The sequence below is a fragment of the Amphibalanus amphitrite genome, unplaced genomic scaffold, assembly GCF_019059575.1.
Source record: "Amphibalanus amphitrite isolate SeventyFive unplaced genomic scaffold, NRLGWU_Aamphi_draft 000204F_arrow, whole genome shotgun sequence".
NCBI lineage: Eukaryota > Metazoa > Arthropoda > Thecostraca > Balanomorpha > Balanidae > Amphibalanus > Amphibalanus amphitrite.
The window spans coordinates 390,572-418,434 of NW_024881699.1; the positions used below are offsets into that span (position 1 = coordinate 390,572).

The following is a 27,863-nucleotide window of genomic DNA, read 5'->3' on the forward strand; positions in this document are numbered from 1 at the left end:
TTTTATAGTTCGCTACTAACATTAACTACTGTCCTACGCCACGTTCGCCACTGGAAATATTCCTCAATACTATATCCTGGTTCTATCCGGTACGCTGTTGTCTTTCCGTTCCACTACCACGCTTAGTACTCCATTGTCTTACCTACCAACTCTGAAGACATGAAAGTGGCAACAAGACATCTACGGACGCTCTGAGCCCGATGAGGCTATGCGCCCTAACCCACGACCAAGACCAAGACCAAGACCATATATTAGTCACTTATGTGAAGCGGGTTCGGTTTTGAAGTGAATAAGGTATTTTTTAAACTTATTTTTAGTGTTTTAAAGCGTGACTTTTGTCATGTAGAGCTAAACTGATACGGGAGACGATGACAAGACCTCCACAGTCTTCTCACAGTTGGATGCTATTGCTGTGTACCTGGTCCTCTACTCTGACTCCAACTCATGTTGTTGAACCTTGACCTGAGCCTGAAGTTTTTCAAGCTAGTTATGAGTTTTTTAAGCTGACATAAGCATAAGTTTGGAGGTAAATTTACTCATTCTGATTCTAAGCACTTATCCATGTGTGTTTTGATTAGCATCAAACAAGTATCAAACATCAAAACAAGCATCAATGTCAAATGTGTGGTTTCATTTTTCAAGCTTGGATTGATGTGTTCTTTCTAGTCATGTTTTTGTTGTGTGAATTTCTTCAGTTTTTACAGCTTGTAAAAGGAGGAAATCACCACTCTCAAGTCTCAAGTCGCAAATTCAAAGTACCTTGTCTTTCTGCCGTACAAAGTAAGAAATAAGTAGGTAAGTCAAATTCTTGATTTTGGGATTTTGGTGTCATTAGATAGAGAGAAATGAACTATTTAGTCTGGGAAAATGGCATTTTAAAATATAGATTGGTTTACAAAATAATTCCATTAATCTTTTTTGAAAAAAGACATAAGTGCTGGGAAACAATGAGGAACAAACAAAACAGGCGTAGGTGCGCCACGCGCCAGCCTTTGCAAGCCGGGATGCATGAAGCAATTGACCAGTTCAAAGCCATGCAAGAAAGCTGTATGTGTGCATATACGGCAGTATGTGTGCACATACAGCTTTCTTGGTTCTACTGGGTCATGGCAGCGCTGGGTTGTAGCGGCGGACCCAGCGTGCCTACAGCTTTAAAAGGGTGTGTGTACATTTTCTTTTCCTATAGTAGTAAAATGTGAAATATTTTTTTTTGTATTCAGCATGAAATTCTGATCATTTTGATACCTACCAAGTTTGTCAAGAACGGTCCAGTAGTTTTTCAATATGCGAGAAAACAAAAAGTGGCTCTGCTGAAAAATAGTCCTGATGTAACATACCAGTAGGCGGAACTATGGTCATGAGTACCCAAATATAGGAACGTTCCCATTTTTGGGAACGGAGTTCCCAAAATAATATGGGAACGAGCGTTCCCATTTATGACAACGGAAGGCAATTTTTCGGCCGTTCGCGCACTAAAACTCATTAGTGCATCACGTCTCAAAAAAGTGCATGCTAATTAACGTCTCTACTAAATCTCCATAAAGTTATCTTTAATCTGACCGTGGAACAAGGAAATTGACCGTGGAATGATATTTTTAATGATTTTTTAAAAATGACAGAATGGTGGAAATATGGGTTATACGACATTTAGCATGCAATTTTAAGGAAAATGAAGCATTTTTTAGTTTGAGTCCAACTATAATAATTTTTGCCTGGTTATGAACTTTCATACTATCGACACCAGATCCTGACAAATGCAAGCGAAGACGCGTACGGTCCCGAGGTAATATTGTGGACTTTTGGTGTCGGGGCGGACGACCGCGTGGAACGCGAGTGAATTTACCGAACTACTGTTATAAACTCAGTTTAAGTGGTTTAAAATTATGCAGCTGTATTTTATCAACCCTGAAAGACATATTTTATTTGGATGCTAGCTGTTTAGCGTTGCTTTTAACCCTCGCCCGCACATGCCATTTTCCCATCCTACAGGGTGTCTCAAAAGTTCGTTTACACATTTCCCATGCCGATAAAGCATATAAGAACCGGCCAAAAGTATAAGGTTTTGGTGTCTGTGTGTACACTAGACAAATATGCATGCTTTGACAACTGATTAAGAAGGTTAGAAACCAACCCCTTTGTTGTATCTCCAAAAATATTTGCCCATACCGATTTTTGTTGCTCCGTCAGCTGCCGGAGGCTGATAAAAGGTTACCAGCTTTCAAGCTCTTGCAGGGGAATCCCCTGCAGTTTCTGCGTCGGATTTAGTTTTGACTAGCTCCCCGGCAACATCTGATTTTCCATGAAAGCCGACAGCTTGCATCGACACCATTCATGAGTATTTTGTAGGCATTCTCTGGCGCTAACTCCTTCATGAATGACTGGCGCCGACATCCCAAGCGCCATTTTCCTTTTCAAAACGACCCCAGTCCTGAACAAACGGGAAGTGCCAGGAGTAAATTTTTCGCATCATATGGTAGCAGAATGTGTCGGACGTCTGTTTCTCAGACACATTGTGCAAATTTTGCAAATTCCAAGCGCTCGTCATTCCCCATGCCAAGACCTTCGCTCGGTTGCGGAGTGTTTTCCTCGGGAGAGGTTCTGCTTTGTAAACGGCCCAAACCTGTCCATTGTGTGGTTTTATCGGGATTTTGTGTTTAAAAGAAAATTATTCGCTGCAGATCTGCCTCTTGAAACTTCGTTAGATAAAATTTTTACAATAACTGACACTTTTGGAGGGTCAGGTGTCCTTGGCATTGACGATTTTTGTGTTATTGTCCCCAAAAATTAGCGTTATATATATTATAAACAATTTTAAATTATAATTTGCCTTTATTTTACGATGACCTGCACTTTTTGAAAATGGGTAACCTCTGTCTGTGAGCTTCTTGCCAGTTTTCAATAGTTATGACCGCATTTTCAGCTGCTTTCCGGAACACGAGTCTGCTGTCGTGCGAGGGTCGTTCAAAACGCCGTTAGTCTCGCATGGTTTCGTCCTTCAAAAGTTTTAGCCACCGTTTTTATGAGATGATCATCATGTTGCACTCATCCTCGCCGACACTTAGCCATGTGTCATTTCCGACTTAACCATTCCCATTACTCCTGAAACAGAGAGTTTCACAACATACCCGACTTTGCAACCTACATTTTCGTGCCTGACTCATGGTCAGAGGTGAACCCTTTTTGTGAGCTCATGAAGGGTCGAATGCACTTGAAAACAATGAGACTGCTTGAGGAAGGTTGTCACCAATGCCCATGCGAAATTTCGACTTTTAATTTCTTGTTGATTCAGAATTATTGACAAAAAAGCATGGCTGGTACCTGTAAGCGAACTTTTGAGACACCCTGTAGAACGCACATGGGGGGGGGGGTTGCCACCCCCCCCCGCGCCATTTCGTTCCTGTTGGAGATAGAGCTTAGCAGTAAAGACCAAAAAGATTCTTTGGGAAGAGACGAATCCAATGATACCCAGTTTTACCTTCTCAGGTCAGTCATTGACCTTCCAGGTCAGGTCAAACTAAAAAATGTTGCTGTTTTGGGTCACCGTTGGATATCAAGTGTGCTGCTTATCAAATACCGATGACGATGCTGTTTTCTGGTGCCAAGCCAGCTAGAACCTCTTTGTCACACTACCCGACCAGAATTTTGCTGCTGAGGTCATTTCAGGTCAAGTTAGGTCAAGGTCAATTATATGTGTTTGTATGTCTGTGTGTGTCTGTGTATATACTGATGTGTGCACCGATTGTTTTTGGGTCCATATTACATGAAATCATGATCTGAGAAGCTTTTACCAAAAATGCAGTCAAAAAACTTCAAAAAAAGTAAATTCAGCTTGCCTAAAACGCAATTATCTTAGGTGACCTAGGTTGACCTTGACCCTGACCTTGACCCCTGTACATCGTCAAACAACATGTTCCATGATAGGTAGGAGGTAAGACTGGCAAAAAAGGCCGAAATCAGGGTGTCAAAAGCTCATAAGGCCCATGGCAAACGCAAGATGTTGAGAATTGGCCATTTGGGTCATGACATGACCTGAAAAACAAGGTCATATCTCCGAAACCAAAAATCACAGAAACTTGAAATTTTCAGTGGACATCAAGAAAGGATAGAGGAGCAGCTATACGAAAAATCAGCCTTCTAGCTCTAAAAATGTTGAGTGCAGAGCAGAAAGACTACCTGGGGGGGTGGCAACCACCCCCCCCCCATGTGCGGGCGAGGGTTAAGGAGCGTCATGAGCGTGGTTTTTGCCTTCGGTATTTTGGGGGTACGATCGTTTTGGGGGAATTTCTTTTATGCAGGTCGCCCTATGTGCCTTATTTATAATTTTCATGCTGATTTCGATCATTTCTCGTGCCCATCCTACCAGGCCTTTTGCCACTTACACTCATTAAGAAAGGAAAAAAGTAGATTTATATTGGGACTAGGTGTTTTGAGAGTGAAACATTTCAGCGTTCCCATTTTTGGATACTTACTTGTGCTCGTCAACTATCGGTGATAAACAGACAGGTGCTTGACATGTCTCCACCCTCGGCGCGGACGGTGGATATAGGCATGGAAGACCTTGTTGAACATCGCTGAGCGTTGTGAATTACGTAATCCTGCAGAGGGGGGCGTGCCCGCTGCGAGATCGACGGGAATAAAAGCGCAGAAGACCGGGCGAAACATGCGACGGTCTTGCCGGAAAGGTCATCTGATGATTGTTGCGTTAACAATAATTTGCGGCGTTGGACGTGATGCTTGTTAATGAAAAGAGCCCCTGAAAGGCGTCGGTGAAATCGTTCCCAATTTTGGGTACGCCGTTCCCATAATAAGGAACGCTTGCAGCGCCAGTGTACGAGAGCGTTCCCAAATTTGGGCCCGCGGCCCGGATGATGGACTGCTTTAGAAATAGGCGAACGATTTGAAACTACGATGGGCCTTACAATATCAAACTCTTTCCCAACAATATTGAGACAAATATCAGGCGGTTCACGATCGTTTTATATTTTTTGGACGTCATTTAACGGTTCTTTTTCTTGTTTTAAATAATGCCTACATGGCGTTCCCATATTTGGGTTTATCGTTCCCAAACATGGGAACGAAAATGCGTTCCCGAAAATGGGTACGCTTGACCATAGTTCCGCCTACTGATACAACTTTTTTACTTTGCAGTTTGCACAGCAGCTTTGCGTAGACCTGCTTTGCATGACAATTTGTCTTCATTTTCAGGTGTGACATAAAGGCTACCAAATGCTTGACTGTTGACTGTTGAGCTGCCTTTGCCAGTTCAAGTTCAAGTTACCTGAGCCACCAACCAGTGCATCAAAATGTCCACATCTGAGCACTGGGGAGAGTATGAGACACCACCACCACCTCTGAAGGCCCTCAGGCCAGAGGAGCTGCAGCGGCTGGCTGAGCTGCAGCTCAACCTGGTGGTCGAGGGCCCGAAGCTCTTCCAGCCAGCTGATGTTAATGCTGAACAAGATGTGTGAGTATATCTATACTTCACTGATCCTGTTTGATCTGTTGTTATCTGTATCAAAAGTCATTTCGTGTCTTGTTGATTGTGATTCGAAGTAAACAAGTGCTTTAGTAAATTTATTGCAGTATGATATGTATTGAGTAGGAAAAACAGTATAATGACAACATACCTGTTCGTTTTAAGACAAGTGATTAGTTTGCCAAAGCTATGCTCTGACAAAATTTGAGTTGGTTCATATTCTGTATCCTTCATGTTGTATGGTGTGTTCTGTACTAATCCTATCTCTTGTTTCTGCAGTAAGCCAGCAGTGGCTGCGTTTCGTATGGATCCACTGGTGCTGGCTACCATTCAGCTGGACAGGCAGAATGCAGCGCTCAGCAGGGTAGTCGCCAGTTCCTCCACGGTCAGTGGTCCTCTCAGGTGGACAGGCGCCCGCAGAAGGAGACCTTCTGAGGGCAGTCACACTCAGCTTCACTGGCAGTCCTGTGCCTGGACATGGGGACACCAATATTTCTCAGTTGTTTGACCTGGTTAGAACTTGGAAGACCTGATAACATGACTCAGCTGACTGCTGAGTCAGCTGGTGGACCATAGTCGTAAGACACCAGTGTTTGGAGTTTGGATTCTGCATGAATGTAATGTTGGAATTCAGCAAACTTGAGGCTACATTTTTTACTCAACTGGTGTGGTAATAATATTGAGTTTTATGAAAGCTGTTTTTCATTGCTACATTAATGCACACAATTATAAGTTGGAGGCTTTAACTACACCCAGTACCTGAAGGTATCCCCCATGCCTGGTCAATGGGAGCTGGGTGGTGTGTCTCTGTTTCCAGTCTGTGCGATAATCACATATTTCTTTCCATCACAGGTCGACGATTCGATCCTGACACCAGTGGACCTAACAGAGTGTTTCGATAAGCTGGAGGAGAAATTCACCGTCTTTCCAGAAGTCAAAGACAGGTAAGACCTTTAGATCTGTGAAGCTGCTCCATTGTATATTTGACATTTAATGTCATTTCACGCTTGTTTGTTCACGTGTGCTTGTGTCTCATAATTCACAATTGTCTGCCTTGTGAATTATGAGACACAGCGCTTAAAATCAGACATATAATGCTCGTAATATGACCATTCCCGTCCCTCATACTGACAACGCCCGTCCTCTCTTCACGTCTTTTTGAGTGACACACCCCACACGACCTCCATTGACCCCGCCCCATCTACTCACGCCCGTCACGACTGACGCCACACCACCCGCTACTGCCGCTCACACTCCCCCCCCCCCCACCGCTCCATACGTTTTCAGCGGGTTCGTCCGCGGCAGTCCAGTGGCCATCCCCGAGATCCCGGCGGAGCTGTGCCGTGACCTGATGGTGCGCTCGGTCGGCGCCATTGCGGCTCACGCCGGATTCCACAGTGAGTGGTGTGGACAGGGGTAGTGGCGCCGGACCCGACCGGTGCGCTCTTGGACGAAGAAACTGTTTTGAGATCCATGGTGCTGGCGATTGAAGTTATTAACAACCTTTGCTTCTTACAGAATTGTTTATGTAATCGTATCTCGGGCATTTGCCGATCAGCTCTTTGACGTAATGACGCAACCTTTCTTTATTACATCTTTCTATTACCTTTATTCCCTTTGATCTGCCAAATCCATAATAGGGTCATTTCAGTTTTTGTTTTGGCCGCACCGATACTAGCAGCGTTTCTGCGCTCCTGCTTCCTGCACCAATAGATTTGGATCTCCACACGTTAGACCCCTTGATGGCCTGGCAGTGGCCGTTCCCGATACCCTCTGTCAGTAACTCTCGTGACACAGACGTGTCTCCCCTTGTACCCGCAGCGTCGACCGACCTGGTGCTGGGGACGCTGGCGGACGCCACCGCCAACTTCCTTCGCTCGCTGTGTCTGATGCTGCGACAGACACGGGACTCTGAGCTGGAGCGGGGACCGCACGGCTTTGTGGTCAGTGGCGGGGAGCGGAAGGTGCCGGGGATCCGACGGACTTGGGGTGTCATGGGGGCGTCACAAGTGTTTTGTTAGGTATCCAGCGGTGAGGCTCAATATTAGGGGAGGGTGGGAGAAATGAGAGCAAAAAGTTCATATTAGCAGTTGTTTGATACAGTTCTGATAATTACTTACAAGGAAGGATTGGACGTGACTCTGCCTTTCGCTGAGTTTGTCAGTTATTACTGTTTATCGCGTCTATGTCATGCCGTAACCTCCTCCTACCATCCTGCTGCCCCATTTAGGACGCCCTGTTTTTAATGACTCCTCCGTATCCTCTTATTACCCTGAACTAATTGACCCTCCCCCGTCTCCTTCCAGGACGCCCTGGAGCGGACCCTGGTCGACTGACTGACTGACATCCCCCGTCTCCTCCCAGGACGCGCTGGAGCGGACGCTGGTCGACTCTGGGGTGGGCAGCGTTCGACAGCTGGCGGAGTACTACGGTCCGAACGTGGTGGAGCGGCTGCGCCAGGCGCGCGACACCAACTACCAGCTGCGGGCCAGCTACGACCAGATGACCGCCGACCGGCAGCCGCCCGTCGAGAGCATCGCGCTCGATGATAGGTGAGAACGACGTCACATTCGTTGCAGTATTCAACCTGGTCGGTCTATCGGTAACTGTATCTTATAATAGAGGCCTCGGGGCAGTGTAAAATTTTTACTTCACCGTTACCTGTGCAGATGAAAAAAGTTTTGTTTTTTATCAGTCAGTGATGAAAAAAATTGACCGATCTTAACATGCAATGATGATTTTTACACTAACGGGTGCTATGATGAAAAGAATGACAACGTGTTTTAGATAAAACATTGTTTTAGATGGGCACACGTTGAAAATATAAGCAAATGGGCTAAAATTTCATCGTATCAGTATGGTCATTATTCACAAGTTATGGGCAATAATCAGCACCATCTTCTCTGAGAGGAAAGTGCTCGAGTTGAAGGTGAAAAACTTCTTCACAATGTAAAATTAAAATAATTCTGAAAATAAAAATACCTACCAGGTTTCAGAGAGCTACCCAGCGACGCATTATCATTACGTTGCTTATATATATATCCTGATCATTACCCTCTCTGAAAACGGAAGGCACGCGACGCGTTGTTTGCGCCGTAGTTTGTCACGCTGGCGCCAGCAAATGCGGCTACTAAATAATTGCGTTGCATTAACCCTCGCCCGTAAACGGCGATCTGCCACCTTCGCCCATGCAGGGGGGGGGGGGGGGGTTGGTGCGACCCCCCCCCCCTTGGCGTTTGAAAACGGAGCGTCGTAGAGCTTAGCGGAAAAGACCAACGGATTGCTCTCGCCGAGATCTCGCGATTGGTGGTATATTTTTTGGTCCTAGGTCAACAGTTGACCTACTTTTGACCGGTCAAAGGTCAAATTTTCGGAAAAATAGACTTTTTTCAACTTTCGGCGGCGATTGCGGCAAAACGGTGGGAGATATCGACTTGAAACCTTCACTATCGTGTTCCTTGATCAATTCTCTATCGTTTGGTATGCATTTCGTTTCCCTAGCTCTAAAAATGGCGCGTTGGGAGCGCCGGAAGTCGGCAAGGTCACAGTCGGCGGCAGAAATTCGAAAAATCAAAATTTAAATTTTTGAAATCTGATTGTATTTTTGGATTTGGGAGGTCCATTTGCTCCCTATAGAAGCTAATATTGCTGCATATTCCCATTGAGGTGACAAGAATTAGCAAAATAGTGGTTCGGGCGCTTTTCAAAAATAGTACCGGACGCTGTTCCTCTTGTGACGTCATAGCTCCGTGACCTGACCTGACCCGGTCAAGTTTCTTATACCATATGATAGCCAATACTTGCCCCAACATGCATGGGAAGTTTCATCACGATCCATCAACCGATGTTCGTACCACCGGCAGGAAACCTCGGGCGTTGGCACTCAGTTTGTGAAGATCAGGCCGGAGGCTGTTCCCTTTGTGACGTCATAACTCCGTGACCTGACATGACCCGGTCAACTTTTTTTCATCTAAAGATGCGCAAGGTTTGCCCCATAAGGTACCCAAAATTTGGCGGGGGGGGGGTTGCACCAACCCCCCCCCCCCTACATGGGCGAGGGTTAAACCGAACCCGGCCCCCGACACCGTAAGAGGTGCAATTTCCCTCGAGACATTACCCAGCCTGCATGGCATCAAATCGGAAGAAACTTGCACCACACAGTTCAAAAATGATCGAGGCTGTCACATATGTATAGTATTTGCTATATCTTTCATCAAATCATGAGATAGCTTGCGTCCATGTTGCAGCCTGGACACCAGTCCGAGGATGAAATTTTTGTTCATTTTCGAAAGGCAATATTTTTATATCAACAGCAATCTAAGAGTTTGTATGCATCTTATAACGAAGTCCAGTGTCTTATCTTCTAAAAAATGCATTACAGTCATAAAAATATTGACTAGACTCCCTACAAGCATTCTCGACTGGTGACTAAAAATCGAAGAATTTTTCATCCTCGGACACTCTGTAAGAAAACAGCTATAATTTTCCTAATATTCAATATTTTTCGATTATATCTTCAGCAAACATGGAGAACGATCCATTAACATGCTAATCCAAACAGCAGATGATTTGGAAACTTCATGAAGGCGTGAGAGATCCCCGCGGTTACCTGGAAAATTTCATCCTCAGCCTGGCTTTTTTAATGCTTTTTCATCCTAATTTCATCATTCAGTTGTAGAACTAGTTTAATGCAATTCTTCAGGGAATGTTTATACAAAAGCAATAAATTAATTTGATTTTAATTTTTAGACATTACTAGAGGGACAGCATTACGCGCAGCGTAAAGAGGGACAGCATTACGCGCAGCGTAATAAATCAATTTTCATTAAAATCGGCCCAGTAGCGGCCGAGTTATGGCCAGAATAAATGTTGCGTCTCCTCTTGGCCGGCGGTGCCCTGCGCCGGTGTTCATTGCCAAATGTCAGTGACCTTCCGGCTCTGATTTCGCTCAGTTTTGCAAACGAAGAAACTGAGCCTAGGGCGCGTGCTCTCTGATCGGCGCCGGCCGCGGCCCAAAATGCTGCAAAGATGCGCCCGCCACGTGCAGGCCGGCGAGCGCACCCCCACCAAAATTTAATGCGACAAATGGTTGCACGCGTCCGACTCGGCGCGAAAATTTCACCCCCGTAGCCCGCACCGTTCCGGAGCAATAGCCCGCCAAGCGTGACTGACGCGTTACATACATACGTACAGACATTTTGATTTTTACATATGTAACTAGGTGTCCAGCATTACGCGCAGCGTAATAAGTCAATTTTCAATAAAATCGGCCCAGTAGCGGCCGAGTTATTGCAAGAATAAATTTGGCGTCTCCTTTTGGCCGGCGGTGCTCTGTTCCGGTATTCATTGCCAAAGGTCAGTGACCTTCCGGCTCTGATTTCACCCAGTTTTGCAAGCGAAGAAACTGAGCATAAGGCGCGTGCCGTCTGCTCGGCGCCGACCGCGGCCCAAAATGCTGCAAAGATGCGCCCGCCACGTGCAAACCACCGAGCGCACCCCCACCAAAATTTAATACGACAAATGGTTGCACGCGCCCGACTCGGCGCGAAAATTTCACCCCGTAGCCCGAACCGTTCCGGAGCAATAGCCCGCCAAGCGTGACGGACGCGTTACATACATACGTACAGACATTTTGATTTTTATATATGTGACTAGAGGGACAGCATTACGCGCAGCGTAAAGAGGGATAGCATTACGTGCAGCATGGGCGCCGCCACCGGGGGGGACGGGGGGGACGCGTCCCCCCACTCTCAGAATGGAAGGGGGACGTCCCCCCCAAACTCATTACGGAGCGAGCGAAGCGAGCGTAGTCTTTCGGGAAATTTCTGAATTCTGAGTATGAGCGGCCGGCCGTGGTCATGCTTTTGCGAGACTTATATCTCAGGAACCACTTGACTGATTTACATGCGGTAATTTTTGTAGGGTAGCTTCATTCCTTCTAACAAGCATTGAACTATTTTCGATGCATGTGGGTGACCCATTATGCACCTGCCACGTGAAAAACGAAGAGGTCAGTTTTGTAACAATTATAATATCTCGGTAACATACTGGGCCGATTGCGCTGAAAGTTGGCATGTAGGTAGGACTAGGCACCCACTAGGCAATGCATATCCTTGACCATGTGCCACAGTTGGGGGATGCTGCTGCACGTGCGCACATGCAGGGGTCGATTCCAGATCTCGAGAACGGCTGAACCGATTATGCTGAAAGTTGACACATGGTTAGGGAGTAGGGAACGGTTAGTAGGGTGCAGTGCACAAGTTGGTTGGAGGTACCCCCTCGCAATTTCGTACGTGCAAGGCCCACCCCTCGCTCGCTCCGTTGGTCGCCCCAAAAGGCGTTTTACTGGTTGTTTTCCTACTCGAAATTTGATTAGGCCCTTCGGTCCAATGAGACCATTTCAGAGCGGGAGGATGAAAGAATCAGTGGGAGACATTGGTCTGGGCAGCCACGCCAGTGAGCCACTTGGGCTGAACCCGACCAATTGACAGGCAGCCCAGCCCACTGGCACTCACTGCACCCGGCAAAGGACTATAGCTCCAGTGGAGCCATTCCCGCATGGGATAAAGTTGCCCGTCCAGCCCGGAGCAGGGGATCGCGGCGTGGAGGAGAAGGATTTGACTGTCCTGAGGATGGAAGAGATGGAACGGTGCCGAATCTGAGAGGGTCCAGGAGGTTTAGATACTCAGTATATGGGGTATGGGCCTACATGCATTGGTCTGACCCCTGCCACCTCGGCCAACAAAATCTCCAGCTCTTATCCGACCCGTCATCGCGGAACTGCCGATTTTTGATATCGTGATCAACGTGTGTCGCATAACACGACTGGCAGAAAACGGGCATAATATATTTCGTCTAACTAGCCAAGAGCATGATTTTAAACCAATCCGACCTCGGAGTCAAAATCCGAACAATTTCGAAGACTTCAACTCCGACTCTGGCCAAAACTTTCACTCCGACTAATTCCGGCTCCGACCCCACAGTTCTGCAGTCACACGACACTAAATTTTCAGCTTCTAAGAAATAAGCTATACCTACCGTTGACAGGGCCACAAAACTTTGAGGCGACTTGACTACTTGACTTGGTGACCTGACCTAAAGTTTTCTGGTATCAAACTTGTTAAACGGGCTGCAAAATTCGTATTTTGGAGCAGTTTTGCCTGATGTTTTTTTTTTTGGCCAATTTTCGCGGCGCTTCGCGCCGATTCATGCACAAACCAGAAAGAGTAGTTCAAACCAGCTGAATGCTGATTGGCTGGTATTTTTCCGTAAGGGAATGGATTCCTCGGCAAGGGTCTTCAAAACCTAAGTCTTCAAACCTAAAATCGATACCGATATCTTTGGCTAGGGTGATCGTTGGGCCATAAAAGCTCCTGATTTGTTCTTGTCTCAGCTCAGGCTACAAAACTGTTACTTCAGTTCAAAACCCAATGTTAAAAGTGGCATATTTGCTTTAAACTTTGAATGCATCGGGCCGAAAAAGCCACGGTAAGAATGCCTACTTTTGGGTTTTCAGTCGGTCAGTCCGTCCCCCCCAGTCAAAAATCCGTGGCGGCGCCCCTGACGTGCAGCGTAATAAACCAAGTTTCAATAAAATCGGCCCAGTAGCGGCCGAGTTATGGCCAGAATAAATTTGGCGTCTCCTCCTGGCCGGCGGTGCCCTGTTCCGGTATTCATTGCCAAAGGTCAATGACCCCCAGCGATGTTTCCGCTCATGGTTTTGCAAGCGAAGAAAGTGAGCCTACGGCACGTGCTCTCTGATCGGCGACGGCCGCGGCCCAAAATCCCCCAAAGATGCGCCCGCCACGTGCACACCGCTGCACGCACCCCCTCGAAAAGTTGATACGACAAACAGATGCACGCGTCCGACTTGTGTCGAAAATTTCACCCCCATAGCCCGCACCGTTCCGGAGCCATAGCCCGCCAAGCGTGACGGACGCGTCACATACATACATACATACATACGGACATTTTGATTTTTATATATGTAACTAGAGGGACAGCATTACGCGCAGCGTAAAGAGGGACAGCATTACGTGCAGCGTAATAAATCAATTTTCGTTAAAATCGGCCCAGTAGCGGCCGAGTTATGGCCAGAATAAATCTGGCGTCTCCTCCTGGCCGGCGGTGCTCTGTTCCGGTATTCATTGCCAAAGGTCAGTGACCTTCCGGCTCTGATTTCGCTCAGTTTTGCAAGCGAAGAAACTGAGGCTAATGCGCGTGCTCTCTGATCGGCGACGGCCGCGGCCCAAAATCCCGCAAAGATGCGCCCGCCACGTGCACACCGCTGCACGCACCCCCTCAAAAAGTTGATACGACAAACAGATGCACGCGTCCGACTTACGTTCAAAATTTCACCCCCGTAGCCCGCACCGTTCCGGAGCAATAGCCCGCCAAGCGTGACTGACGCGTCACATACATACATACATACATACATACATACATACATACATACATACGGACATTTTGATTTTTACAATAAAAAGGTGTAGGCAAGTGCAGATAAATACACTCGATAATACAATATTATCAATCAAATTTACATATATTTTATAATATATCCGATTGATTGATAATATTGTATTATCGAGTGTATTTATCTGCACTTACCTACACCTTTTTATTGTTCTGTTTCTTTTTTTAATCGAGGCAATCACGAAGCGCATGATACATACACTGTGCTGAGATATTTCCATGTGTCATTACTATCATTGCTGATTGGAAAGGAAGGTGCGTATAATTTATCATGTATATTTTTTGTGGTTTTCATGATAGGTACAGTTCTTAACCTTCTAACATTATTTTGGGACATTTTAACCGATTTGAATAAGGATTTGGTGCATTTGTGTTGAAAGATGAAAATTATGAGCCAGGATGAAAAATTAGCAGATTTCATTAACTGTGATTTTCCAGGCTAATACCGGAAAAATTTTACACTGCCTCGGGGTGGGCTGAAATGGAGTAGGGTGGTTCGCTTTTGATCTAGATATGTTTCGAAATTCGAAGATGTGGAACAGATTCAGATGCGTAGTCTTTTTCGTGTTTTTTGAAGCCCATCAAGCCCCTGTTTTGTGTTAAAGTATGTTGCAGTCAGATACTGTCATCGGCTGTGCTATTTACTCATTTTTGTATTGCTCGTATCTATCTTGCGTTGCTAACTGCTCGTTTGCATTCACAGTCTACTGGTGGACATTCTGGCTGAAACGCCGACTGGCCTGCCCTCTGTCGGGCCTGGTGGAACTATCGACATGTCCGCCTACCCCAACATGAGCTTTGAGTCGGCTGATGATTTAGTGGGGTAAGTCGGTCACGTGTATGTGCGTCTCTGCTGAACGCTTCTCATTGGAGCTCGACGTAGATTTATCCTGCCACATTTGATGCGAATGTGATGTTTTTGTAGATGTCAGAGGATGGGCTAAATGTGTTTTTATTAGTGACTGCGAAACGAGTTTTTCGCGAATTCTTCGGAAAGCCTTAGCATTAGCGACCGGCCGACAGGCCTGCCTCGCTAGAGCTCTTGAGATGGCTATATTTCAGCAGCTTTTACGCCGATTGACTAGGTAGTGATCTCCATTGTTGGATTCATCCCATCCCCTCTACCTCGAATCTGACTGCTCTGAAGCATCTGACCGACGGTATCGGCACTTGTCATGTGTTTATACAGTATACAGGGGTTTTCACCATTATTGCACGTACAGTAGCTCCGCTACGTCTGATCCTATAACGCTTACCTATCGCTGGGCACCCACCGTGTTTGGCGCGCTGCTGCACACCGGGACCGTTTCTACACGCTGAGAACGTCTGGGCAGATTGCAAAGCTGGTACTCGTAAGTGACTTCTTAGGTGGGTGACCCGCCACAAGTCAGCAGGGGTCTCTCTTTTCGCATGCACAGGTATAGGGACCACAGTTGCGCTCGCTCGCAAGATGAGTCTGGCTGGTTTTGAAGAACGTAATGACGTCTTCGCCACAAGGATAACAGTAACGATAGCATGCATTGATGCCATGAACAATGAGCTTGTGCGATGGTGGAGACGATACGTCTTGTGGGCAATCGGCATATATACGTGATAATGAGGCGTATATTGGATAACACACCTTGACGTTTGAATGTCGACTATCGACGATGACGGATGCAGACATGGCAGACACACAGGCAGTAAGGAATGTGGGTAAGAGACACATGGCGAGCTTACATGCAAAGAGGGATATGAAGGTGACGAATGCAGTTAACCCGTCTCGTGTTAGTTAGAGAGGAAAGAATAAAGGAATTATGGATGGGTGCATGATACAAGAATAATTCTTGGAGCACTAGGAAAGTGCTGACAATAAAGCATAAGTAGTTGCTGGTATTGTAATGCGACGATAATGCTCGAAATGCTAGGAATCTGAGGACAATGAAAGTAAAAGTACTGACCATTGTTAAATTAAACTTGAGGTTCACCCAAAGTTACGCCTTCATAATTTATTTATCTTGCACATTGCGGACGTCTGTGTTGCCTGGCGGCGGCTGTTACAGCGAGGTTAATTGCAGTTGGTATTGACAGAATGGCATGAGCTAACTTTTACGGACTCTGCAAAACTGTCGGGTACCGCCATGAATAATTTCTGGGCCATCAACACTGATAACTTTTGTGTTTCTAGTGTGCCCACTTTGATTTTTTTTGTTTTTCTGTTTTTCTGTCACAGTATTTCTGTCCAATCTTCCTACTCGTCTGATTAGGCTCATTGATTGTCTCCACACTTCCTATTCTCCGCTGAATTCGTCACTGCCACCCACCCGCGTCACCACTCGTCTGGGTGGTTGCCGAGGAGGACCCGCCTCCGCAGCTGGCCAGCGCCGCTCTCCTGGCGCCCCTCGGCTCGTCCGGCCGTGACCTGCTGTGATATTTAGCCCGCCCCCAGTGAGGAGACGGCCGATGAGCCCGCACGAACGGCCAGTACCGACGTGTCAAGGCGTCCGCCAGGGAAATGATAGACCGCCCGTCGACAGGCCGCCAGCCCCAAATCGGCACTGACCTCTGCTTGGGTCGGACGTCAGACTGCTGCCGACTCCCACGCGAGGGATTTATTTACTGGCCCAGTTCGGTCACCGGTAATTCAACAGACTTGTTTCTGGGAAGGCTTCGCTGCGACGAGAATGCAGCGGACGTCACTTGTTTCTAGCCTTTTTGCGAAGGCAAAAAGAAGCTTATGTGGCAGAAATAGACGTCATACGCACACACACACACACACACACACACACACACATATATATATATATATATATATATATATATATATATATATATATATATATATATATATATATATATATATATATATATATATATATATATATATATATATATATATATATATATATATATATATATATATATATGTTACAGGGAGTATGCGATTTCAGTTAGTTTGCAACGACCCTAGGGTGGTTGTAACCTCCCTGAACGATCAGTTTGTTTGCAACGACCCTAGGGACGTTACAAAATAACTGCTCGTTCCGGGACGTTGTAACGAAACTAGGGTCGTTGCAACCTCCCTAGTTAGTATGCAACGAACCTAGGGTTGTTACAAAATAACTAGGGAGTTTAAGAATTCATCGAGTCTCGTTTCACAGGAGGGCCGTCAACAGTCTTGACCAATGAAAATCTTGTTCAATCTAATCCAGTTCAGTCTAAAAGAAAAAGAGAACAAAATTTAAACATTCAGCTTAGGAGCATTTCACGACGGCCATCTAGTGCACATTTTGCGCAGATTAGGTGCACAGTTGGTGCAGTTTTGTGCAAATTAGATGGACATTCGCCAGGAAGCCCTTCGTAAAAACGGCCATTATCCGCTCGTTTCCAGTCTTTTTGTGATTATAAACGTTCAAACATGTGAAATGATGGTGGTCCCATGCATTATGGTGGGTGTCAAGGTCACGTGAAGGTCAGGTCAATGTCATTGACCTTTGATGACCTTAGTTCACTTTTTCTGGGTTCATATATTTTTAGGCTAGTTTTTGGAGCTGATTTCGAATTTAGCACCCATTTGAACATTAAAGAAGTAATTTTGGCGCCTTCGTACCATGTCACGAAGCTGCCAGTGATGATTGACACCTACTATGGACAGCTAGCAAGACACCTACTGGTTGACCTGACCTGACCTTACCCGACCTGGCCTAAAAACATCAAGACATCATCGGTGATCAAAGCTAATATGAAATTCGTGATCAGCGCCCCGAAAAAAACTCGTAACAAACTAACTCTCCAAAGTTTTAACAGGTCCCGATTTTCCTGACTTTTGAGTCACTGACCTGACCTGGAAGGTCAACCCATAACCTACCCCTGCCCTGTGCGTTTGCGGCTAGCAAAACACCAATAAGGGCGAGAGTTAACACCGCAGGACCTGGTTTTCTACATACGCGCCGGCCGGGGGGAGGGTTGGTATGACCCTCTCGTCATTTTTCACCCCTGATGGAGTTAGAGCGTCGCGGAAAAAACGAGCGTGTGTGCCGTTAGGAGACACAGTAACTAGTACCCGAGTTTAAGGTTTCAGGTCAACCGGTGACCGTCAGTTCAAGTGACCCAAGACACGGGTTCGGTTTTTTATTAATAACTTCTTAAAAAACAGTCGCTGAGCGCGATTTTAGCATCAACGTGCTCGCCTTGCTTACGCACATCGAATGGTATACTTTTTGTTCGGGTGAGGTCAACTTAAGATGTTGACCTCGGGTCAAGGTCAGGTCAAAGACCCCTAGGTCGCGAAATTGGTCAAAGGAGGTCATGTTGCATATTATTCGATTCGGCAGGTCTTCCTGTGTCCATCGGTGGCTTAACCCTCGCCCCGTTGGGGGGGGGGCCATTTTGGCCCCCCCTGTGGTTTTTCCTGAATAGCAAGAAAACGGCGGCGCGCAGCGCCGCCAAATTTTCAGTACCTTCCCGGGCATCAATTTGACACCTTCACACCAAATTTCAAGTCTTAGGTCACCTTAGGTCAGGAGTTATTGAGGTCAAACTGAGGTCATGTTCGAGCAAAAATGAGCAAAAAACATGCAATCTTGAAACGCTCACCAAATCTACAGTTATCAAGCAATTTCAAAGTTCTTTATATGGTCTAGTAGACAAAAAGCGGCGCTACAAGGCTGCTATCTCGGATTTTCAAAATTTTTGGTTTTTGACCAAAAAAAATTCAAAAAATTGATTTTTTTAGAAAAACTTAGAAAAAATCCAAAATTTTCCGAATTTCGAAAAAACCGGAATATATGTGATAGTACCAGCGCTCTTCTATATACATACCAAATTTCAGATCGATATCTCGTTTTTTTGCCAAGTTATAGCGAAAAAACTGTTCAAAAATGATGACATCAAATTTTTGAACTCAATTTTTAGCAATTCTAGACCACGTACGGCCAAACAAAGACCACCATTGAACTCCCCGTGACGAGCTGCGTCGATTCGATACCCATTTTATGCAAAAATATCAACTTTGAAATTTGACCTAATTTGACCTGACCTTGACCTGACCTTGACCTGACCTTGACCAAAACGTTACCTAAGCTGGCCCCAAAGGCTGCCTGACCCATATAATCGCATTTGTCATGTAAAATGGACCATAAAACATGTATCACACGACACTTTCATATTGTGACCCCCCCGTGACCTGACCTCTGTGACCTGACCTGGTATCAGTGACCTCAAATAGCATAATATGTGTTTGAAGAACATTTCCCCATCGATGATTTTCAATGAAATGCATTTTACTCGATTTCACAACGCGTTTCTTGAAGTGCCTGTAAACGGTGAAAATTGGACCTTTGACCTGACCTGTGACGTCATCGGTTTGACCTAGGTCAATAAAATTGGGTCACAAGGTAGTTCTCCGTTGGGGCTATCCAACGCCGTTTACCGCTTGTCGCTATGTTGCGTGGTTCTCGAGATCTTAGGGGGGGGGGGGCAAAATGCCCCCCCCCCCAACCGGGCGCGTTGCTCGGCAGAGCCCAACGGGGCGCGGGTTAACCGTCTCGCTAGCTCAGTTTGATCGGGAGTTATTGACGAAAAGCTCGTATGACCCTAGTGACGTCATAAATGACGTCATGCAACATCAACAATGCAAAATTGAAGCATCTAACCTTGCAAGGAGTGCATTAAATCACGATCCGTGTGCTTGAGATAGTTTGAGATCGTTCCCGGCGCCAGAATAGCAGTTTTCATTTTTCTCAATGGACTTTTAGTGGTGAGGTCACGTGACCGACCTGACCTCATGTGATCTTTAGGAAAAATCCTAGAGGTACAATGTGAGACTTTTAGAAGATGCACGTACTGTAAGCTTCATCACCCTGTAAAAACTCCTCTGGGACTGAGGGCGTTGCGAAGTTGCGGCATCTGAGGACCGTCCACTTATGACGTCATAGGTCAGTAACCTGACCTGACCTGAAAATCTGGTTGATATCACGAGATCTGGCTTGAATCAAAGGTCAGGTATGCGTAGTTTCAGCTCTCTGTTGCTGGCGTGTTCGGAGCTATCGCGAAAAAAATCTTGGGGGGGGGGGCGAGGATAAAGCCAGGCTGGGTTGGGTAAGTTTGGGTCAAGTAAAGCGTCCCACCCGCACAACCTGTTTATATTAGCAGGTGTACCTAAACCACCAGCGACAGCTTCGTAGCAAGTTGCATTGGCGTTACAACTATACCTACGTACTTCTCAAATGTCTCAACGAATGCTGGATTCAAAATAAGCTAAAAAAATCCATTAAAATCGTAAAATTTGAAACAGTCACCCGAAGTCACCAAACGTCAATAACCTTGACCTGGCCGACAACTGACAATTCAACTTGAAACCCATCATGATGCATGGGACAACCATCAGTTCACATGTTGGCACGTTTATATGTAATCACAATAGAAGTACGGAAACGCAATTTTATGTGCGCTAACATATATGGCAAATAATTTCGGTCTACCATGGTCTCAGAAATCAGATCAAAGATCAAATGCCATTGGTTTCAGGATCATGAACTGTATAGGGAATGTGTAACCAGTAACGTAGATAAGTTCGAGGACACTCAAAGTTTCGTCACGATCGGCCGCTTTTAGCGCGAGATAATCGCGAAATAAAACGAGGGGTTTTATCCGCCCCGCACCCCAAAAAGTGTGAGGGATAACCTGCAAACGGATAGCGACGGATATCCATCACACCTACCCCAGTAACTATATTTTCTACATGTAAGCATATGCTGGCGATATAATGCAGCCAACATTATCACAGTTACGTGCTTTGTCCCGGGCACCACATATACTCCTTGGCTGAATGTTCAAATTTTGTTCTCCTTTTCTTTTATACTGAACTATGTAGATTGAACAAGATTTTCATTGGTCAAGATTGTTGACGGCCCTCCTGTGAAACAAAACTCGATGAATTCTTAAACTCCCTAGTTATTTTGTAACAACCCTAGGTTCGTTGCATACTAACTAGGGAGGTTGCAACGACCCTAGTTTCGTTACAACGTCCCGGAACGAGCAGTTATTTTGTAACGTCCCTAGGGTCGTTGCAAACAAACTGATCGTTCAGGGAGGTTACAACCACCCTAGGGTCGTTGCAAACTAACTGAAATCGCATACTCCCTGTAACATATATATATATATATATATATATATATATATATATATATATATATATATATATATATATATATATATATATATATATATATATATATATATATATATATATATATATATATATATATATATATATATATATCTTGGCTGATGTGTGGTAATGTATCTCTCATATGCGCATTGCGCAACCCATTTGTGCCAAAGTGCACTGATTTGTGCTGTCTCACATGTGACATGTGACATGTGACACATGTCATCTGCAGTGCACGTATTTTAACTTTTTTTTCTGATGTATCATCTGCGATTTCTCGTCTTTTCTCAGTATGAACTCGTCACTGGACTCTGAGGAGATTGTGGTCCAGTCTTCCCCGCTGCCCGACGCTGCCAGTCCGCTCAACAAAAAGCCGCGACCGTAGCACGATGACACGTAACAGCACTCGTCCCAGCCGGCGTGGTTGTTACGACGTGACTGTGACAAGGTAAGATGGAATGGTCCTGCCGGGGTTTAACTTTGTGAGTGATAATATAGTCCAATCCGTATCGATCTTTCTTATCGCATTTACCATAGCTATAAAAGACACGTTTACCATAGTTATAAAAGACAATAATTGAACACCAGCTATTTCTTTATTTATCGCAGTTCGCAGTTTATCGCAGTTTTATATCGCACTTACCCTTTGACTGTTTTTTTTTAACCCTGAGAACCCTTTCAGATGTTCACTTAGAATGCGTATACAAATGACTGCGATGTATTACAATTACTGCTTTGCTATCACAGTCACCTGGTGAAGCTGTGTCTTGTGTCTTCCCCCGTGCCTTTCAAAGTCAGCTAATGGCGCACCATTACACCCATACGGTATTGGTTTCTGCATCGGCGACCGGACCCTTTTGACATTTCCCAGAGTCCGAAGTGATTAATTGCCCACTTTGCAGTCGCGAGCTCCACTGTGCAATTTGCAGGGCAACCTTAATTTCGTATGCAAGTTGCCAAGAAGCCTCAGTGTTTGTGTCAAACATTTGTCGTATTTGTACTCAAACATACACGGTGTATGCATACAGTTCAAGTATACACATCGCTCGTAGACTCCCGCTACCCCACTGACACACAGATGCAAACGCATATCTCAGGTGTCAGCTGGGGCTTTGGCCACTTGGACCGGTTCAGTGCTTTGATGTTAGATTAGAGCTCGCCATTTGGAGAATATGTCGACGCAAGCATCCATAGCCAGATCGTGCAGAGCCTAAGGCCCACTCAGCAGTTGACCATATTGAAATCGTCTTCCTTTTGACTCAGCTGCTGAGCCAGCATGAAGCCGAAAATAAACGATGGTATTTTTGTTAGATCTCTTCTAAACAGTAAATAATGGCCCGTTTCAATAGCCATACACTGCAGTTTTTTTTTAGATATCCTGCCTTGCATCCTGCTACGTCCAAGAACGTAGTTACATTTGGATTATGTGTAATATCTCTGTACGGATCCGCTCGTGCACGTATAAGACGTGGCACACTTCTGTCACTGATCGACCTTCTGGTAGGAATCCCGTGCTGTTGTGTGCGCTCACGTCTGCCATCATCCCGCCGGTCCCGTTTGGTCGTGTTTGCCGAGTGTCTGGAAAGAGGCCCGATGACGACTGTGTCGTCACTGAGACAGGCCTCGGGATGTGTGTGTGTGTGGGGGGGGGGGGGCAGGGGAAGGATCAGGGAAGATGAGCACGGGTTTTAGGGATTGGGGGAACGTGCCAGTGTTGCAGGTTGGACCGGAGGGTGGGGATCGGCACCAGGAAGTGGGCTGGTGGGTATGGGTAGGAGGGGCAAGCGGACGGCGGACGGGTGTTGACTGTTGAGCTCTGGGTGACCGTGAGGGTGGCTGGTGACTTGACTTGCAGCCATTTGGGATAATCGGCACATGTTTTACTTTTCTGGGTTTAATAAATATAACAATCTTGAAGAGACACTGTTTTAGAGCTAGCGAACTTTTGACTTAACCTATCGCAAATTCAAACTCCACCTCAGCTGAGCATGAAGACTTTCCCTGCCGGCCCCAACATCTACCGTCTCCGTCTCCTACCGAAATAAGGAGGAGAGTGACTCCATCCCTCGTCCCACCCCCGGCGCGCGGCGGGGCCAGCGCTCACCTCTCACCCGCGCGCCGTCTGAAGAAACCCCGGACGCCATTCGGGGTGGCGAACTTGTCTGATTGCTCCATTAGCTAGCGGCACACACCGGCGCTAGCTAATGTTAGTCTGGTGAGCTCATTTCTTGGACCGACGGGGAAGGACCAGGGGCACCCCAGCAGCGTTAGAAGTCAAATACAGCACTTCGTATCAGTGGATATCAAATGCAACACTTTGTGCCAGTGAGTGTCTTGTGTCAGTGGGAGCCAAATGTATCCCTTCGTGTTATTTTTGTCGGGTATCTTATTTATCATTCGGTTTCAAATTGTCATCGCATTGTGATCAGCATGCATACAGACCTGTTGCGGTCAAGGGTTAGGTATGTTGATACTTCATTCTACCCATCGCACGGTAAGGACTGAGTTCGTTTTCAGTATTCTAAGCTAAAAGTGAAACACGTCAACGTATATTCCTTTGAACAACTTTAGAGTTGTGCTCATAGATGATGTAGGCGGCATATTTCAGTACTAACATCCAAAAGGCACACATATGTGGCTAAGTCAAACGACTCTGTCAATTGATAGCGATAGCTATGAACGATTTCATCATGGTCCAACAGCTCTCACGAATTTAACGTCGCTTCATCATCGGCAAATGATCCTGCCCGAATAGTGGTTTTACTGCGTGCCATCAGCCCGGATGGGGCCCAGCTGAGAGTGTGAGGCCACCATTTCTGGGCCGACCTCGCGAGATGTGTGTCGATTTGTAACATTGGCTCAATCCGACCCCGGCTGATGGCCGGCTCCGATTGATGCCGTCCATGAAAGGAAACGCCATCGTGCCTCATAGCCGCCAATATGTCAATGGATTATGATTTATCGCAACATGTATTCTTGTTATTCTGTACCGCTGATGTCAATCATTGTAACTGCTCTGCGGATATGATGCTTTGAAGCCTGCTGAACTACCGTGGGACCACTCCGTTAGTAACGAGCTCTGTGCATAGAACATTGGACCGAAGGAGTTATGTTGACATGTGTCAAACATTGGCCTTCCTATCCAGAGTAGAGAAAAGTAAACCACGTCGCTTCCCGTTCATCTGTTTGGGCACAGGCCATCGGTCTCCCCGCGGAAGCAGCTGTCTCGGAGACTGGACGTATCCTCTCCTGGCTCCAAGATCAGTGACTTCCTTCCGTTCTGTTCTGGACCCCGAGCGGCCACCGAGAGCCTCCCACTGGACCTAGTTCCGCTTCTTCGATAGTGGTCATCGCCGGAAGTAATCTAATATAGAGCTATATTCGGCCGCATCCCACCAGTCATTTTCGTGGTATTTCCCCACGGAACTATTCTGGCACAATGGCCGTATTCGTTTGAATATGGCGATCTTTATTGAGATACTATTGATGTTACTGGTGTTATTAGACTGATACTAGACCACAAAAAGGAATTCTAGCATAAAAGGCCACCGTGCGACGGCAACATCTCCATGTGTATCAGGGCTTAGGAAAGATTTCCACTAATTTACTGGGCTGATAATTTGTCAATCCATGCCGAATGCCTTATATACAAAAGCACGGTATGTTAGATTTACCTGTGATATGTTCTACCTCACCCTCAAGAGTGGAGATATCCGTCCCGTTGTGTTCGCCTATTGGCCGGTCGGGCAGCGTCGGCACCGCCCCATAAAACTGACCCCGGTGTCGATTCATCTTACGGCATAATCCCACGTATCTCTCCAACGGCCAGTCATGCACTAAATCGCGCCGATGGAAATTTGATGCATGCTGCATCGCATGATGCATTCAATATCACCGCATGACGTTGACAAATGGAAGCATGATTTTGATCGACCGTGGGCGACGGGTCACTGTGGGTGTCCGAGTCGGAACGGTAGTGGGGGGAGGGGGGGGGGGTCAAGTACTCGGCCTGTGAAACGGCCACTTCTGAGGATGCATTGTGTCGGGGTGCAGCGTAATTCGAACAGGATGGCCCAAGTGTCCCGTCACTACTTCCATTAGCGCATCGAACAGAGACAGCCATGTCCTACGACACGATTTACCAGGGCTGTTTAGAGTGCCGAGGCATTTGACTGCTCCTTGCGCTCGTTCATAAAGATTGACTGGTCGAGTGCATTAGAATCGCCTTCAGTGTCTTTGTGAAAGGCTGGTTTGGGTTTTGCCGTTGAAGAATGCTGGTTTTTCAGGACCATTTTTTTGTGTAAATTATTCTGATACTCCCGGATTGCAATAGAAACGAAATTAGTATGTTCTAGGACGATTTTACCAGGTTCAACACAGCTGGAGGGCCATGAGAATCATCTAAATAACTCGAAGTTGTAATTCACAGTCCCTTCATAGGACCAAACTTTCTTGCATAATGCATAGTCATTCAAATTAAGTCAACTGAAGACTTCTTGCAGCTCCTTCGTGGAATTCCGCCGCCGAAGAACTGGGCTGTTTTCGGCTGCAACTATGTCAAACTCGTCGCCTCTCTATGGACAACACGGAGCTCTCCGTTCCTCTGCCCCTCCCGTCCTCTGCCCTGGATGAACCCGGCCACCCTTCTGCCGCGCTCCATCCTGCCCTGAGCTGATGGCTAAACAGTAAAATACTCGGAGACAGATGAACACGGACCGGCGGCCAACGAGCCAACTTGGCGGCCCGGCCGGCGGCGCCCGCTCCGCCGCCAACTTGGCCAAATTGGTCGTTTGGCGAGGAGCGGCGGGGCCAGGTGGTCGGTCGACCGGTGGTCCGGTGTCAACAACGAGCGCCTGTCGCCGCACTCTGTCCCTCCGCCTCTGGGCGGCCCTCCGTCCGCCGCCGTCCGTCCGTCTGTCCGCCTGTCCGCCTGCTGCCTGCCGTCTGTCCGTCTGTCTGTCTGTCCGTCCGTCTGTCCGTTTGTCTGTCTGTCCGCCCGCTGCCGTCTGTCCGTCTGTCCGCCCGCTGCCGTCTGTCCGTCTGTCTGTCTGTCCGTCTGTCTGTCCGCCCGCCTCCGAACATATTTTTTTTGCCGAGCGGTTTCACTTGGATTGTCAGCGGGGAAGGTGGGATGATGAACGTCAGAGAGTGGAGATGATGGTTTTCCCGGTGATTTGTCTGCTGAAGGAAGTTGATATAGCGATGTTCCCAGCAGTTTGCAACAGTTCTTTTGCGCAGTTTAGTGGTTCCCGGAAGATGTCTTTTTTCGTAAGAGGTTTGCAGTAAATTAAATTAGCTCTGTTCGTTGGATAAGGAAACAAGGACAGGGAACTGTTTTTTGCTGAACATCGACGCTCATGATGAAGCTGAATGACTACCATTTAATGGGTCTTCAGCGACCCACAAGCGCCTGTCTCATGCCCGCCGCCGACTTTGTGTCCCGTTTAGATGGCCACCGTTGCTGAAGTTTTTGTTTCTCTCCTCAGATCGGTGGATGGTCAGAACTGCCGGACGACTGACAGCTGCCCTCTTCATATGGGAGGCTGGCAGCTCACTGCTGCACGCTTTTGGGCCAAATATGGCACGTGGCTCTCATGGCCATGTCTTGGCAGTGTCCCAAAATTGAGTTTTGTCTTGGGTGTCAGAGGGGAAAATTACCCACCAAAAAGAGGGGAGAGAGTGGAAAACTGCTGATTCGATTAGATAAAAAAGGAGTGAGAAATGACAAAAAGCATGCATTTTATTCTGGGGTGTAGAATGTTTGATGCTAATTGGGCATCCACACAACTGTCTTTCTATAGGTACAAAATCTATGTTTTCTTGGTTGGGACTTCGGATTGGAAAATTGTTCTTAAAAATGGTGGTGAGAGTGGAAAATGAATTTCATTTGGATGTCGTTTCCCACCCAAATAGACAAATTTTGGGACATTGTGTCTTGGTACGTGGCTTTACGATCGGGACGTGGCACGTGGCCCGTGGAAGGGCGGACCAGATCGGTTTTCTACCTACGACACCGTTCACTGGTGTAAGTCTCCGTATACTTCCGACTAATCAACAGGCCGCGACTTGCCTGTGTCGTGGCTCTGGTTTGTCCGAGGACGCGCGGGCGCTTTTGGTTTGTATCCCATTGTGTGTCATTGCTGCTGCCTGTTGATGCCAGGGTGTGTCCCGACCGACGCTAGAATTCATACTGCAGCGTGTTGTGGTGGATGCTAGTGTCCCTGGTAAGGACGGCTTCTGACAGGTCTATGACTTGGGCCTCGGTAAGGTGTGTCTAAACAGGGCCAGCTGAGACCTGTCTGTTGGACGATTCGTAACTCAGACGGATTTGGATCAGTCCGTGTTCCAGCTGATGTCTAGAAGTATTGATGCCTCATGTATGAGTGTTCTTACGGTCATGGTGCGCCGTTGTGTGTTTTTTTACTTGTTTTCCCCAACCGTGATAGTGTTTGTGGGGATATGTGTAATGTGTATAAACAGCAATGGATCTCAAGTGATGGTTGCATGGTACGTTCAAGACTTCAAGTACCGTTATTCGTGTAAGTAACTACAAAAGTCACATAAATTTCTGCTCCTGTGACAGTTGTACATTGGGTTCTAACTACCAAATGGCCTATTTGGTTGCTGCAAAATACATCAATTGCAACATTTTTAAGTGTGCTTAACAGCCTTGATGAGATGGAGGGAGGCCCTGGAGAAAACTTGGCGCCAGATATTGGAAACAGTCGCGTCGATGGGGCGGGAAGAAGTTCTAATGAAAAT

General features: G+C 46.6%; 1 protein-coding gene across 8 annotated transcripts; it reads left to right on the forward strand.

The window, feature by feature from the left end:
* Window positions 1–26,831, forward strand: LOC122384944. Of its 8 annotated transcripts, none has more exons than XM_043372796.1 (11): window positions 1–294; window positions 696–795; window positions 5,206–5,464; window positions 5,756–5,861; window positions 6,329–6,420; window positions 6,764–6,873; window positions 7,298–7,419; window positions 7,841–8,028; window positions 14,655–14,774; window positions 21,393–21,549; window positions 26,588–26,831. In XM_043372796.1, the coding sequence occupies exons 3-10, from the start codon at window positions 5,304–5,306 to the stop codon at window positions 21,484–21,486; spliced, it is 993 nt and encodes a 330-aa protein (XP_043228731.1). In that variant the 5' UTR covers window positions 1–294; window positions 696–795; window positions 5,206–5,303; the 3' UTR covers window positions 21,487–21,549; window positions 26,588–26,831. The 8 variants fall into 8 exon arrangements, with proteins under 8 accessions (XP_043228731.1, XP_043228732.1, XP_043228727.1 ...); XM_043372797.1 differs by having other exon boundaries at window positions 696–780; XM_043372792.1 differs by having other exon boundaries at window positions 705–795.
* The last annotated feature ends 1,032 nt before the right edge of the window (window positions 26,832–27,863 follow it).